We start from the raw sequence: 14,022 nt of genomic DNA on the forward strand, positions 1-14,022 counted from the left end.
TTTCAGCTATGCCCTCTTTCTGCTCTCCTTCCAGGACCCCAATGATATGAACACCTAATCTTCTGGCATAGGCCCACTGGTTCCTGAGGCTATGTTCTCTTTCTCTTTCTCAGTCTATTTTCTCTGTTATTCAGATTGGATAATGTCTATTTTTCTATCTTCCAGTTCACTGATTCTTTCCTCTGTCATTCAGCTTATTCTATTTACTGCTAGTTTTTATTTTGGTTTTTGTATTTTTACGCTGTAAAATTCTCCATTTAATCTTTATACCTTCTATTTGCTCAGGCTTTCTTTGCTAAGATTCTTATTTTTCTAAATTTGTTTCAAGCATAGCTGCAAGTCATATTTTTATGAAGAATGCTTTACAATCTTTGTTAGCAAAGATTTCCTGTCATCTCCATGTGGGTATCTACTGATGTACTTTAAATTCAATTTGAGGTTTTCTGGTTCACAATATGACAAATGATTGCTGACTGAACTGTCATCACTTGGGGTATTACCTTATGAGACTTTGACCTTTATCTAAAACTTGTTTTAACTGTCTTCCTCTGACACTATTCTAGTACGGGAAGAGGAGATACCACCTGTTATTCCACCTGGCAATAGAAGTCCAGTTTTCTCCCTTGGCGCCTGATGACATCTGAAAAGAGGGGCTCCTCATTACTGATGGGTAGGGATGGGATGGAATTTCCAGTTCTCCATCAAGCCTCCATTCTTATATCTTGGGCTAGAAAGATAGGAGTGCCTCATTATTGCTCTCCATAAAGATATGGCTTTGTTTGCCTCTGGTTGGTGGTGAAAGTCCTGACTCTCTACTAGGCGACTTAATACAGTAACCCAGTGGAGAGGGAAAGGGATACCTTGTTATTGACAAGTAGGAGTGGAAATATGAGCTCCTACTCCATCTTCTCGGTTATCATCCTGGGGGAGAGGATTTAGAGAATCTCATTACAGCCCAGAGAAGGTGGCAGGCTAGGTTCTCTACTCAGCCTTTGCTGGTGTGGGTGTGGGGAGGGCCATAGTCTTTTTGCTGATATTTGGCTGCAGCAGAAAAATTTTCCTGTCTTGCTAGTTTACTCCTTTCCTGTTCACTTGGCTAGAGGTCAGGCTTTTCCTGGGGACTGTATGTCTGTGCTTGTTAGTGTTTGAGTTGTTTGCTTCTCTAGCACCCAGTCTGAGATATAAAAGGCAAAATGAAAACCCAAGCAACTCACTGCCATGTCGTTCTTTGGGTCCCAAAGTTGCTGGCCAGTCTACCTACTCTCAACCTTCCAGAGTTTTCTAATGTTTGTTTTGTTTTACATACAGTATTAAGTTGTACTTAGTATGAGGACAGGGAAAAGTACATCTCCTTCATCTTCTCAAAAATGGAAGTTCTCACTGATTTTTAAATCACTTGCCTCATTCTCATACCCAAGTTTCTGCCATCTTCTCTCTTGCCTGACCACAGAAATCACACTCATCTTGAGAAAAGCCTTAATTCTCACCTATAATATAAAGGCTTCTCCAATTACTCTGATTATAATGCTACTTTATTTTTCTGACTTTATTTTGGATGTATTTATTCCATGTTTTGGTATTTAATTATATTCAGTCTTCTGAGAGATTCTGGGTAAATCAGTTAATCTCTCTGAGCCTCAATTTTATTTGTGAAAGGAGGATGACACTGGTCCCAACAATTTCACAAGATTTTTAATAAGCATTAAATGAAAACTGGAAATGAAAAATTGTAAAATGCTTGTTAAATGTTAGTTATTATTATTATTCCAAATGTTCTCTATATGACTTGTCTCCCCTTTATAAATGGCAAATTCTTTGAGCAAAAGGATATTTCATATTCTCTTATTGTATTTCTCTACAAGAACTTGACCAAAGGGTAGAACTGACTTCTCTGTTCTTGGATATACACTCTAGATATTAAGAATATTGAACTACCAGACCTAGCATAGGCAATAACATCTGATTCATTATTATTTACCAAGCAAACACATACACAGCTAATCCCTGTTCCTTGCTACCACATTCATGTATATGTCAACAAACACAGGTACTATTCAAATAGACTCTGAAATACTTGCAAGTCTTTGAAGATAACAGACTGTTTTGAAAACAATCATGTCAGAAGGAAAGGCATCCATTTCAATCAAATATTTTTTTTAAAAGTACGTTTAAATATACTCTCTAGATGTAAGTAAAATATTCCCTGCTTTGAGAAACTTACAAACCTAACTGTAAAGAACAAACAGCTGCATGAACTTAAGAGTTCATTTAGTCTACCATCCTTGATAGAAAGCTTTTATTTTCAAAGCTTTACAAAACACAGAAATGAAAATATCTCTTCTATCTTATTTAATTCCCTAAACCTCTCTTTTTCTAAAAGGAAATAAAAAGCAAGTAGTTTCCATGTTCTGTAAAGTGTTTTGGTAATTACAGAGCAATCAATCTATACTTACCTTTTACACAAAAGAAAAAGCTATAGTCTTTGCTTAGAATAAACAGCTTAGTATCCCAAAATCAAAAGTTTAAAGCTGATTGGTTAAAATTAAAAATGACTCAGAAGGTAATGAAAACATCCTGTGTGCTAAATGAATGAAACCTGACATTTCTGTATGATGACACTACACGTAATATTTTCTAAATAACTACCTTTGCTCACCAAGCATCTGTGAATTACAACCTGGGTTTTCTATGTAGTTTACACTCAATGAAAAAGAGGCTCATCAACCAGCTCCCCAATCTGATCCTCTTTGGGATTAACAAATTGGCATTCTGATTGACAGATAACCCCTATATATTGAATAACGTGAGCCTCTCCTCTAGAAATGAATCACCTCCCAGCACGTTGATTAATATTAAGTTTCTAGTTTTATAAAGCAGAGCATTAAAATCTGAAATGTACTAAACCAAAGTGCAATCACCTTTGTAAAACCTCTTCTGAGTGTCTAGCTGGGATGACATTTATGCTGCTTATCTCTTCAAAATGCAACACAGGCTATAAAAATACTGGAAGATCCACTTACTGTTATTCCAAAACCATAAATGCTAACATGACTTCAGTGCAGAAGTGGGAGAAAAAAACAGTTTAACATCCTTAACATTAATGAACAATTAATACTGACATCACCTAGCAGGTCATAAATATGCAAATAACTCACTGCCAAAATGTTTTTTAAACATTATAAAAACAATACAAATTTTAAATTAAATGCTTTTAATTCATAATATGAAAATTTTTATTAATTTTGGGGGGAATATATGCTAAAGTTAGTGTGTTTGTTTTCCATCTGAAATCGAGGTTTTATTTTATTATTATTTTTTTAATTAAAATTTATTGGGGTGACAATAGTTTAATAAAATTACATACGTTTCAAGTGTACAATTCTGTAATATATCATGTATATATCAAGAAAATTTTCCTGTACTATCAACAGGCCACTTTTAATTTAAGGATATAGAAGGTTCTGTCACTGCAGCATTTTATTTTCACCAGGACCACACTGGAGGCTGCTTTTATTGGAATATATTAACAATCCCCAAATGCATTTTGCTTGGCAACTTCCCTCAAGAAATAAAACTGTTTGGAAACTGTTTCGTATGAAAGACCAATTGGATCATCTATCTTTTAGGAACATTTGAAAAATAAGTATCTCCTTGTTATTACAAGATCCCAGCATTTCACTGTAAACATTATACTTGGCTCTATGGGTGCCAAATTTACAAGAACAAAAAAAATCACAAATTGAATCATTTTCCTATGAATTAGAAGTTAACTATTATGAATAAACTGTATGTAACAAAATATGATATTACAAAATCAGTTCTTTGACACTTATTTACTAAATGGCAAAAACCCGGAAACATTATTGAGAAAGAAATGAAGACAAATGAATAGCAGGCAAGAGAAATGAAACTAATTTTTAAAAGGAAAAAAAAGTCACATTAGTTAGAACTACATATAAAAAACACAAAAATTGGCCAGAATTAATAGAAATAGAAGAACACTGAACAGATAGCAATTCCAAGTAATCTCCCAATTCTAATATCTAATAAATATCTCAATATCTTAAAAACTCTTAAAACTCTTACGTATCTTAAAAAACTGTATTTTGCTTTTAGTTCCCTTGGAACCACCTGGTAAGAATACACTAGAAGCTCGAGCATAATCATCACACTACTTGTGTGTGGTAAAGCAGAAAGCATGCACGGGTATGTCTCTGTAAGTTACTTAGGACTTCCCCCAAATTGGCATGTTGCTTTCGTGAAGCCAAACTACATCTGTTTGGCTCTTGGTACAACAAGTTAACAGTGAAGTTTTAAAGGATTTTGAGGACTCTTGCTTCTGCTGGCTCCTAAATGCACCAGCAGTCTAACGGCAGAATTTAATATTCTGAAACATTGTCCGTGGGTTCTCAAGAGAGCTTAGTAAAACTGCTTTAAAAGGTTTGCTTTACTTTTAAACGCATCTGTCGCTCCAGGTGCATGGTTCTTGTCTGGATGGAACTTCAAAGCAAGCTTTCTGTACGCTTTTTTCAAATCCTCATCGCCAGCATCTCTGGTCACTCCCAGCACTTCATAGTAGTTTTTACATTTGTGTATGCTGTGAACAACAGAGTGTGTTATAATGTAAATTTCAAGGAAGAAGTTCATGTAACAGCTCAATTTTTATTTATTTATTAGAATAATGTAAAGAAACGTTTGTGGATTATTTTCTCAATTTCAAATGCTAGCTTATCCCGTGAAGGGTTACTGCTTCATTCTGGGTTTTGACCACAGACCATTCCTCCAACATCTTCCCAGTCTAAGGAGAGTCGGCCATGAGAATGTCCTTGGTACAATTCATCACAACTATAGAGAAGGAAAGCAAAGTCCGTAACAACTGTGGATGAAGGACAGAGCACACACTGTAACTAAAGTTAGAGGATATGAACAATTTTATAGTACTTTTATGAGCATAAAGAAATTCCAATACTCCTCACAAGTATGTAACAGCTAAAGATTAGGATGCATTGCACGCCGAGAGTTTTGTTGTTGCGTAATGCAGACCTAACCAAATATCAAAGTAATAGCTTAGTACATGTAAAACAATTACAGTACACTACGGTTTAAATGGTAAGGCAACTTGGCTATGCTAAAGAGAATTCATCTGTGCCACTCTCTGAGAAAGATAAAATCTCATAATAAAATATATCATGGGACTCAAAAATGTTTGTTACTCCTTATTTTCATCGTGATAAGCACACTATTAAAGATTACAGTAAGTCCTCACTTAACGTCATAGATAGGTTCTGCAACTTTAAGCAAAATGATATATAATCAAACCAATTTTACCGTAGGTGAATTGATATAAACAAGAGTTAAGTTCCTACAGCATCTCATCAACATTATAACGAAACAATTTTGAAACATCATTATTCGAGGACATACTGTACTTACATAGTTTATAACCCTAAAGATGTAACGGACTTAAGCCTGGAATCTTTAAAATATATTGGGAAAAGAAATACTGTAAATAGAGCAGAGAACATTAACATTTTCAGATGCTAACATTCTCCCACAACATAATAGTTTTTCTCCACTAAAATCCATGTACATTTTACACATTATTTTGTGGCGTACTTTATGACTTTGATATATTCCCTGTGAAGTAGATAACAGAGGTAGTAACAGGTAAAGGGATCCGAGGCACAATTGTTCACTGGCAGCTAACTGCCAGTATTAGCTGGCACTGACTCAAAGTTTTCACAGAAAACAGACAGGATTGATCTTTTTTTAAAAACTACTAAATCTATATTCATCACAGCACTTGGTACATGGAAGGTTCTCATTAAATATTTCTAGAATAAATGAGCCTCAGCTTTCCTTTTATAATGCAAGAATTCATCATTTGGTATACAAAATAGGAAAAAAGATAAGACATTGTATACGATTATAGAAATATTCTCATAATCACATTAACAAAAGTCTGTTACGCAGTCTTTTTTATAGTAATAATAATTAAAATTGGATTTTTCTACTTTAGATACTTAATAAATATTAACACAAGTCTATTTTATTTCATAAACATGACATTTCCTTTACTTAGTCAGTAATATTTATTGAGCACCAACTATGTCCCAGATAGTGTTCGAGTAGTTGAGCTACGTATATTGGTGAACACAGAACAATCCCTGCCTTTATAGAGACCCACTCCCCTAAATATGTTTAGAAACTATGCGATTAAAAAAAAAAGGGGAAGGGGGACACTTATAGAACAACTCCTGTGTGTCAGGCACAAGTCCACAATCCTACATCCATGTTCCAATATCCATTCTGCTCTGAAAAACTTTAAGTAATTCTGTTACTAATTTGCCTGCAAAACCTTAACTTAAGGTCTTTTAGAGGCAACATTTGACCTGAATGCATGTGAAACTGCTATATAACTTCATTTATCCCATTTAAGTGTGAATATTTGTATGTTTTGTTGTAAAAATATTACCCATTAGTTTCTGGGCTGTTTACCAGACACTGCTAAGATTTTATGTAATGTATAATATATGCTCCTTATTATCTTTCTAAAATATGAAGAATTCTGAATTCCAAACTACATCTGGTTCACACAGTTTTCACATAGAGAATTACAGAATCTTACGTTGATTATTTTACACGTTATCTCATTTACTCCTCATTAAGTAGATATTATTCCTATTTAACCAATGACGAAATTAAGGCTTTGAATGGTTAAGTAAATTGTTAAAAGTCATATAACCAAGTAATAGATGGGAACCAGAATTTATTTCTTCAATAAAAAGTAGGTGTTTGTGAAAACACCTACTTTCTGTTAGACACTGTTTCAGATGTTATACTAGTGAATAAAACAGTCAAACAACAAAATCCCTGCTCACATTAAATTTACAATTGGGAGAGGGACAAGCAATGAACAAATATACAAATAAAATATAAAGTACATCACATGGTGATAAATATTTACAGAAATGTAAAGTGCTAAAGGGGAACAGAGAGGAATGGGAAGCCTGCTAAGGTGACCGGGAAAGGATTCACAGGATTCAAACTTCAGTTCGTCTAGGTTATTCTGGTTCAGAACCAGAATAAAGAAGAAAAGAAGCCTCTTCAGACTTGAGTACCCATCTTCCTTTCTTTTTGCTTTTCCAGTCAGTGTTTAAACAGACTCTCTTCCTTCCTAGATATTTTCAAATGTTGGTGTTGGTGCCTTCTAGCTTATAGTAAGTTTCCACAACTTCTTCAGATCTCAGCTTAGCTCTTTGTCTCAAGAACTCAAAACTCCTCAAGACTAGGTTTGGTGACCTTCTTATGTCCTCTCAAAGCTCTCTGAACTTAGCCTTATTGCAGCAATTATCACAATGTACTGCGACTACCTGTTTACTTGTCTGACTACTCTTTCTAAACGATATGTCCCCTGAAGGATTGTGTCTTGTTTACCATAGGTGTTCAATGAATCAATGACTGGTTCAATTTGAGGGCAGAAATGGTGAAAATCTAAAAGTTATTTTTGGACCAAAGGTGGTAAGAGCTATAATGAAAATGTGGTTGGTACCAAAACTCAATTTGGAATAGAGAAGAATACACTATGAAAAACAGAATAGAGCTACGAATATGACAGACATTATGTGAATGAAGAAAACAAAATGTAGTAATAAACAAAACATTGAACAATTCTAAAGTCATTAATATTTGGTTTGAATGCATAAGATGTTTAATTGTACACCAGATTAACCTTCTAGGTTTGTTTTGTTACTATTTCCTGAGCACAAAAAGCTAGGCAATAGAAAAAGGCAGGCCAGAAAATGGCTGCTGGAGATTGCAGGGATATTAGATTGGAATTTACAATCCTCTGGGTGAGTCATAAAGCTAAGAATTGCCACAATGACAGAAAACGTAAGAAAAACAATGTTTCACTAATTCTTAGCTTATCTCCCTCTGCCATATCTTCCGTGCACTAAAGTTTTCATCATATACTAGAGAAATTATTTGAAAAACCAGCAGAGAGGTATAAAGTCGACATCACCAAAGGACAAGCTGAAGACTACGTATTTCAACTAATGCTCAAAATATACTCATTTACCTAATTTTTCACACCTGAATGAAAAATTACCATTCATGTATTTATTTTAATTAACATTTTTGTTCCTCACGCTCATTTTCACCAGCTAAACTGCATTTGTCACTCTCTTTACAGTTTGCTCCTTACTGAAAGATTCAAACCTTCTCCATCCTCACCAAAGAATTAAAAAAAGACAGAAAAAAAAGAATTAAAAAGAGGTAACCCATTATCTACCCAGAAGTAAATATTGTGTAAGACCAGAGAGCTGTCTGGTGGCTCAACAATGGGGAAGTATGTCTGATTCAGCCTTTGTGTTTTCCTCTATGTGCATGAAAGCGTAGTGGGCAGGGACGAAGGGCCCTCTTTCAATTCTTTTTTTTCATACTTTATAGCTGATTTTTTAAACAGATTCCAAGTTTAATTGGTATTTAGGGAAATACCTGTTTATTCTTGTGGCAAAGGATTATTTATTTTATAAGTTTAGCAAAATGATTTCTTTTCATTTAAAGAACTACAACTTAGATAAAATTCTAATAAAATCCCCATAATTCAAATGACTTAATAGTTGTACAGAAGTGTTCCAAATTGAAAAATAAAACAATGGCCCAATTAATGATTTCACATTGATCTTGTAAATTTTTAAAATGACTTTTTCCAATGTGATATTAAAAACTTTTTCAAATCAGATCCATGACACCTTTTTCTCTGAAATTTTTCAATATACTTCAACTCAAAGACAACAATCAGTGCTTAATTTCACAGAACGTAATTTATACAAAGTTACACACTTTTTCTTCTGTGTTACTGTAAGCTAGCTCTTACTTATGCAATGGATGCAGTATTATTGCATGGCTTCTCCCATTGAGCCAAATTGTCACTGAGCAACTTGTTTGCACAATCGTGCTAACCAACAAGATAACATGGCTTTCATCAGAAAAATCCCCTGTGTATAGGTAAAACAAAAAAAAACATAACAGCATGTAAATGTTTGCTGGTGATCTGTTACGTCACTGAAGCAACACTTACGAAGGCTAATATAAGGAAAAAGTGTTACATGACTAAACTAAGCAACTCTCACATAGGTACTGACTGAAGTATTTTGAGTAAATTAGGGACTCTATTAGAGAATATTCCAATCATATTTAGTCTACAAAGGAAAAAAAATTTAATAAAAAAGGTGTATAAAATTATTAAGCAGAGAAATAGTCTGTAATACAGGTATACTACTAAGCTAATACTTCCTCCTGGTAAGAATTCATGGTCTCAAATCTGGCTGGGTCCTTAATGCTAACCAGTAATCCTTTCATTCCCTTTACCTTTCCCTTTGCAAATATTTCACACTTTTACCACTCTCCTCAAGCTTTCCATCTTATTTCTTTTCTTATAATTCTCAGAGGATAACCTCATCCCCAATTTCACAGAGAATATAGAAGCCAAGAGACAAAACAAAACAACAACAAAAAAAACTCCCTTAACATTTTATGTTTCCGGCCAACTCTGGACATACAGAAAGTGTATCTGCACCATCGTATTTCATCCTTCCATTCTTAAGATGTCGTCCTGCCTAAATATTAAAACAGAGATAGAAAAACAAAGAGTTGATTTCCCTTCCTTATTTCTGCCATACCTTGTGCTACTCTTTTCCTTTCAAGGCTAGGGTAGAGAAAATTAAGAAAAAGAGATTTAAAAAAAACAAATACCAGATTTAGTACATTCCGATTCTTCAAAATTTTCAATTACATTTTTAATGATATTTTCAAATATATAGGTGATTCTATAGTCTTTCTAAAAAATAATCACAAAATGATTCCAAATAAAAATCACACATCTATCTATCTATCTATCTATCTATCTATCTATCTATCTATCTATCTAGATATACACACACATACACACATACACACACACAATTAACTTTAATTAGGTCTTTCATTGAGAACATGTTCTCCCAATAAAAAGTAATTTCTGTAAGAACGCATAATTTGTTTTCAGATACAGGTGGTTTCCTGGAACATGTTTCAGCACTCTGTTTAATTAAAGCTTTTTAAAAAAGAAATTCAAAACAAGTCTCTCACTTATTCACTTATCTCACTTATTCAGCCACCTCTGACACAATACTACACTTATAAGGTGGCTAGCAACATTATATTCTCAGAGTGCTTCACTCTGAGATTCATTCTAATCAAATACCCTCTTGGCTCATGGCTTACCCTCATGGCTTTACTATGATTAAGGAATCTTTTACAATCAAGCTTTAGCATCTAAATATCTAGGGGAAAAAGCAAAATATAACTACCTTGATATTTGATTTAAAATGACTTTAATTTCAAATTATATATAGTGAGTAAAAAAGAATGAACTAAAAAAAGTAAGAATGGAGGAAAAAAGGATGAGAAAGTAAAGACTAAAATAAGCAGATAAGAAAGCAAAAGAGAAAGACAATCTAACTAGTTTTACCAACTCTTCACCTGAGCTAGTTCACTGTATTAAAATGTACTCTCTATGTGAAATTATCCATTTAATCACTGTTCAAAGTCCTTCATCCTTATACTTTAGTTTCCCTAGAGAGCAATATTAGTACATCAATACAGCTTCATTAAGCTGTAGTGGTAAGCAAAACAGTACTTTCTCTAGTGTTTCATACTCAGAGGTTCATTTTACTTCCAGAAACTATTTTCTTAATTATAAAATTAGTAAAGTCAAATCCCTAAAACCCAGTTCATAATTTTTCAACTATACCTAATTCTTCTACTGTAAGTAGAAGTGTGTCATGAATAAAACTAAAGCACTAAGACAGGATAGTTAGAGTGAAAACAAATTAAAAGGAAAAGATGTTATGGTATTTGAATATATACCAGGGACGCCAAAAAAATGTATACAAGTGGACACTTCGGTCAACGTTGTTCAAGCAGAAGTGTCTGGACGCTGATAAAAACCACTTTGAGCACCTCTTGTAATTCCAGAAGTCAAACGTGACTTGTATTCATCTTGTGTTATTGATATATATTGAGTATTGCTGTTTTAATACAGTTTTCCTTTCTTAAAATATATATATATATATATATATATATATATTTGGCACCCTCTGTATATAAAGATAGCTTTAGGAAAGAAAACAAATAGAAAAAAAAAAGCTATCTTTCATTAATATAAGTAGGAAATTGAAAATGCTGTTGCTATTGCCCTCAATTTTTCTCTCATATGAAATTCTCCTGCTTTCAAGACAAAACAAGTATCCTTTTTCAATACTGTTATCTAAATACTGTACTGTGTCAAAAGACTGAAATAATTTTCCTCCAAAATAATGATCTAGAAGTAACTTTGTGGCTTATAGTTACTTTAAAAGATGGAACCTTCCACAGGGTTGGTACTTTACAGACTAATTTAAAAAGAATATAAAGCATAAGGAACTTCCCATAAGAATCCAATCCCTTGACATCTGTTTTTCTATTGACTTATAATTCAAACACTTCTTTAGGAGTTATCAACATTTTTTTTTTTTTAAAGGAGTGTGCAGCTCACAGTGGCCCATGCAGGGATCGAACCAGCAACCTTGGTATTATTAGCACCATGATCTAAACAACTGAGCTAACCAGCCACCCAGGTGTTATCAACATTTTAACGTTACATTAGTATCAACTGTAGTTGAGATATAAATCATATTTATTCCTACCTGAGAACTCCATCTACTTGGTCTTTGGTGTAGCCTTTTCCACTTTCACCACTACCAGATGTGCTGTCCTTTGTACAAGTAGGCTTGCTTTGATCACTACTACCTGATGGTTTTCGGCAATGAGCGCTATTTCCAGCTGTGCTTCCATTTTTCATAATTATTTCCAATAGTGCTGTAGAAAGATACAGAAAGCATACTATGCCTGTTTACATCAAGGTACAAACACATGATCTTGAGAACAAAGTTATAAAGCTTACAAATTAAGAATCAGGTACTCCCAAAAGATTTATCATAGGGGCTTTTAAAATAGCAAGTATTCCCTTACGTACTTAACTGTGTATAGACCACTAATCACCATTTGGAAGAAGAATATTAAGAAATTTACAGCTAATAACTCAAAATTACTATCATTCAATTACGTATGACATACTTTCATTTGTCATATCATGGTAAAATTGCAGAATACCAAAGAAAAAGAGATAGTCTTTAAAGGAGCCAATCAGATTATCTACAAAGAAACAGAAATCGACTTCCTATCTATTTCTCAACAGCAACAATGGCAGCTAAAAGACACTAGAGTAATATCTTCAAAATGCTCAGGGTAAATAACTGTCAACTTGAGTTCTGCACTAATTTTCTAGAAACTACACCAAGATTGGAAACATTTTCAAACAAACAAGAACTTAGAAAATTTACTACTAAGATTTCTAGAGTATACTGTAATATAAGCATTTGTTTTGGGAAGAAGGAAAACATTTCCCAACAGGCTGTAAAAAGAAATGGTGATAAATGTATGAGTAAATATGATAAATGTATGAGTAAATCTAAACATTGAGTTGATAAAGCAATAATAGTTACATCTAGAATTTGCTTTAAATACTGATGGTGCATAAAAGAGGGGGTAGACGGAATATATGAAATAAGATTGGTTATATATATTCATAATGGTTAAAGATGGGAGGGTGACAGAGATTGATTATACTATTCTCTCTCCTGTGAATGCTTGAAACTTCCTATAAGTTGAAACTATACATAAAAAAAATTGAAGAAGAGCTGTTATCACTTTGTGAGGGGTATAAATGTCCAACTATTACATTGTTTTTTACACCTGAAACTAAAAGAAAAAAAGTAAAAAGAAAAATTAGCAGAATTAAAAGGAAAAATATGAAGAAACTAACCATGATGGTAGATGATTTTAACGTTTTTAATACATTTCAAACAATAATTAACATTGAGCAAATTTTTAAAAAATCACTAAGGATACAAATGATACAAACATTTAATTTATCAAGCTTGATCTAAGAGACATAACAACATTATATCCAACAACTGGTGAATATTCATTCTTTCCAGGCACTCAAGAAATAAAAATTTACTACATCAGAGCTGGAACATAATGTTATCCTCTGCAAATCTCAAAGAATAAGTATCATATATACCACAATTTATAAGCAAAATGCATTTAAGAGAAATAAATTACAAAAATGTAACTAGAAGGATCACAAATGGGTTGGAAAGAAAAATGTTAGACAACTCGTGTATCAAAGAAATAATCACAATGGAGATAAGAAAACAACTGAATAAGAATGAACATACTACAAATCAGAACTTAAGGGTCAACAACGGGTACTGGGACAACCAGCTATCTACATGCAAAAGAATGAATTTGGATTCTTTCTTCACACCATACACAAAAAATAGCTCAAAACAGATCATACCCATAAATGTAAGAGCTAAAATTATAAAACTATTAGAAAAAAATATATAGGAGTAAATCTTTGTGACTTTGATTTAGGCAAAACATTCTTAGATATGATAACATAAGTACAAGCAACGAAGGAAAAAATAGAGAAACTAGACTTCATTAAAATTAAAAACTTTTGCCCTTTAAAGAATATCACTAATAAAGTAAAAAGACAAGCCACAAAATGGGAGAAAATGTTTATAAAATCATATAGAAAACCATCAATAAAACAAAAAGACATCCTACTGAATGGGAGAACATATTTGCCAATGATACATCTGGTAAGAGGTTAATATCCAAAATTTATGAAAAACTCATACAACTCAACACCAAAAAAATAAACCACCCCATTAAAAAACGGGCAGAGGACATGAAGAGACATTTCTCTAAAGAGGACATACAGATGGTCAACAGACATGCTCAATGTCACTAATCATTATAGAAATGCAAAAAAACCCACAACGACATACCACCTCACTCTGGTCAGAATGGCTATCATCAATAAATACAACAAAAAACAAGTGTTGGTGAGGATGTGGAGAAAAA

The 14,022-nt window shown here is 33.2% G+C and overlaps 1 protein-coding gene across 2 annotated transcripts in view; it reads right to left on the reverse strand.

The window, feature by feature from the left end:
• DNAJB14 (DnaJ heat shock protein family (Hsp40) member B14) overlaps positions 1-14,022 on the reverse strand; it is a 47,113-nt gene that overhangs the window by 18,078 nt on the left and 15,013 nt on the right. The window contains exons 2-3 of one of the 2 annotated variants that reach the window (XM_081053923.1): positions 11,733-11,904; positions 4,452-4,597 (exon numbers count right to left, since the gene is read on the reverse strand). In XM_081053923.1, the coding sequence (XP_080910049.1) occupies positions 4,452-4,597; positions 11,733-11,904 (318 nt within the window). The remainder of the gene's footprint in view (positions 1-4,451; positions 4,598-11,732; positions 11,905-14,022) is intronic. The other variant, XM_081053924.1, reaches the window with a different exon arrangement.

Source organism: Rhinolophus hipposideros (genome assembly GCF_964194185.1).
Source record: "Rhinolophus hipposideros genome assembly, chromosome: 1".
NCBI lineage: Eukaryota > Metazoa > Chordata > Mammalia > Chiroptera > Rhinolophidae > Rhinolophus > Rhinolophus hipposideros.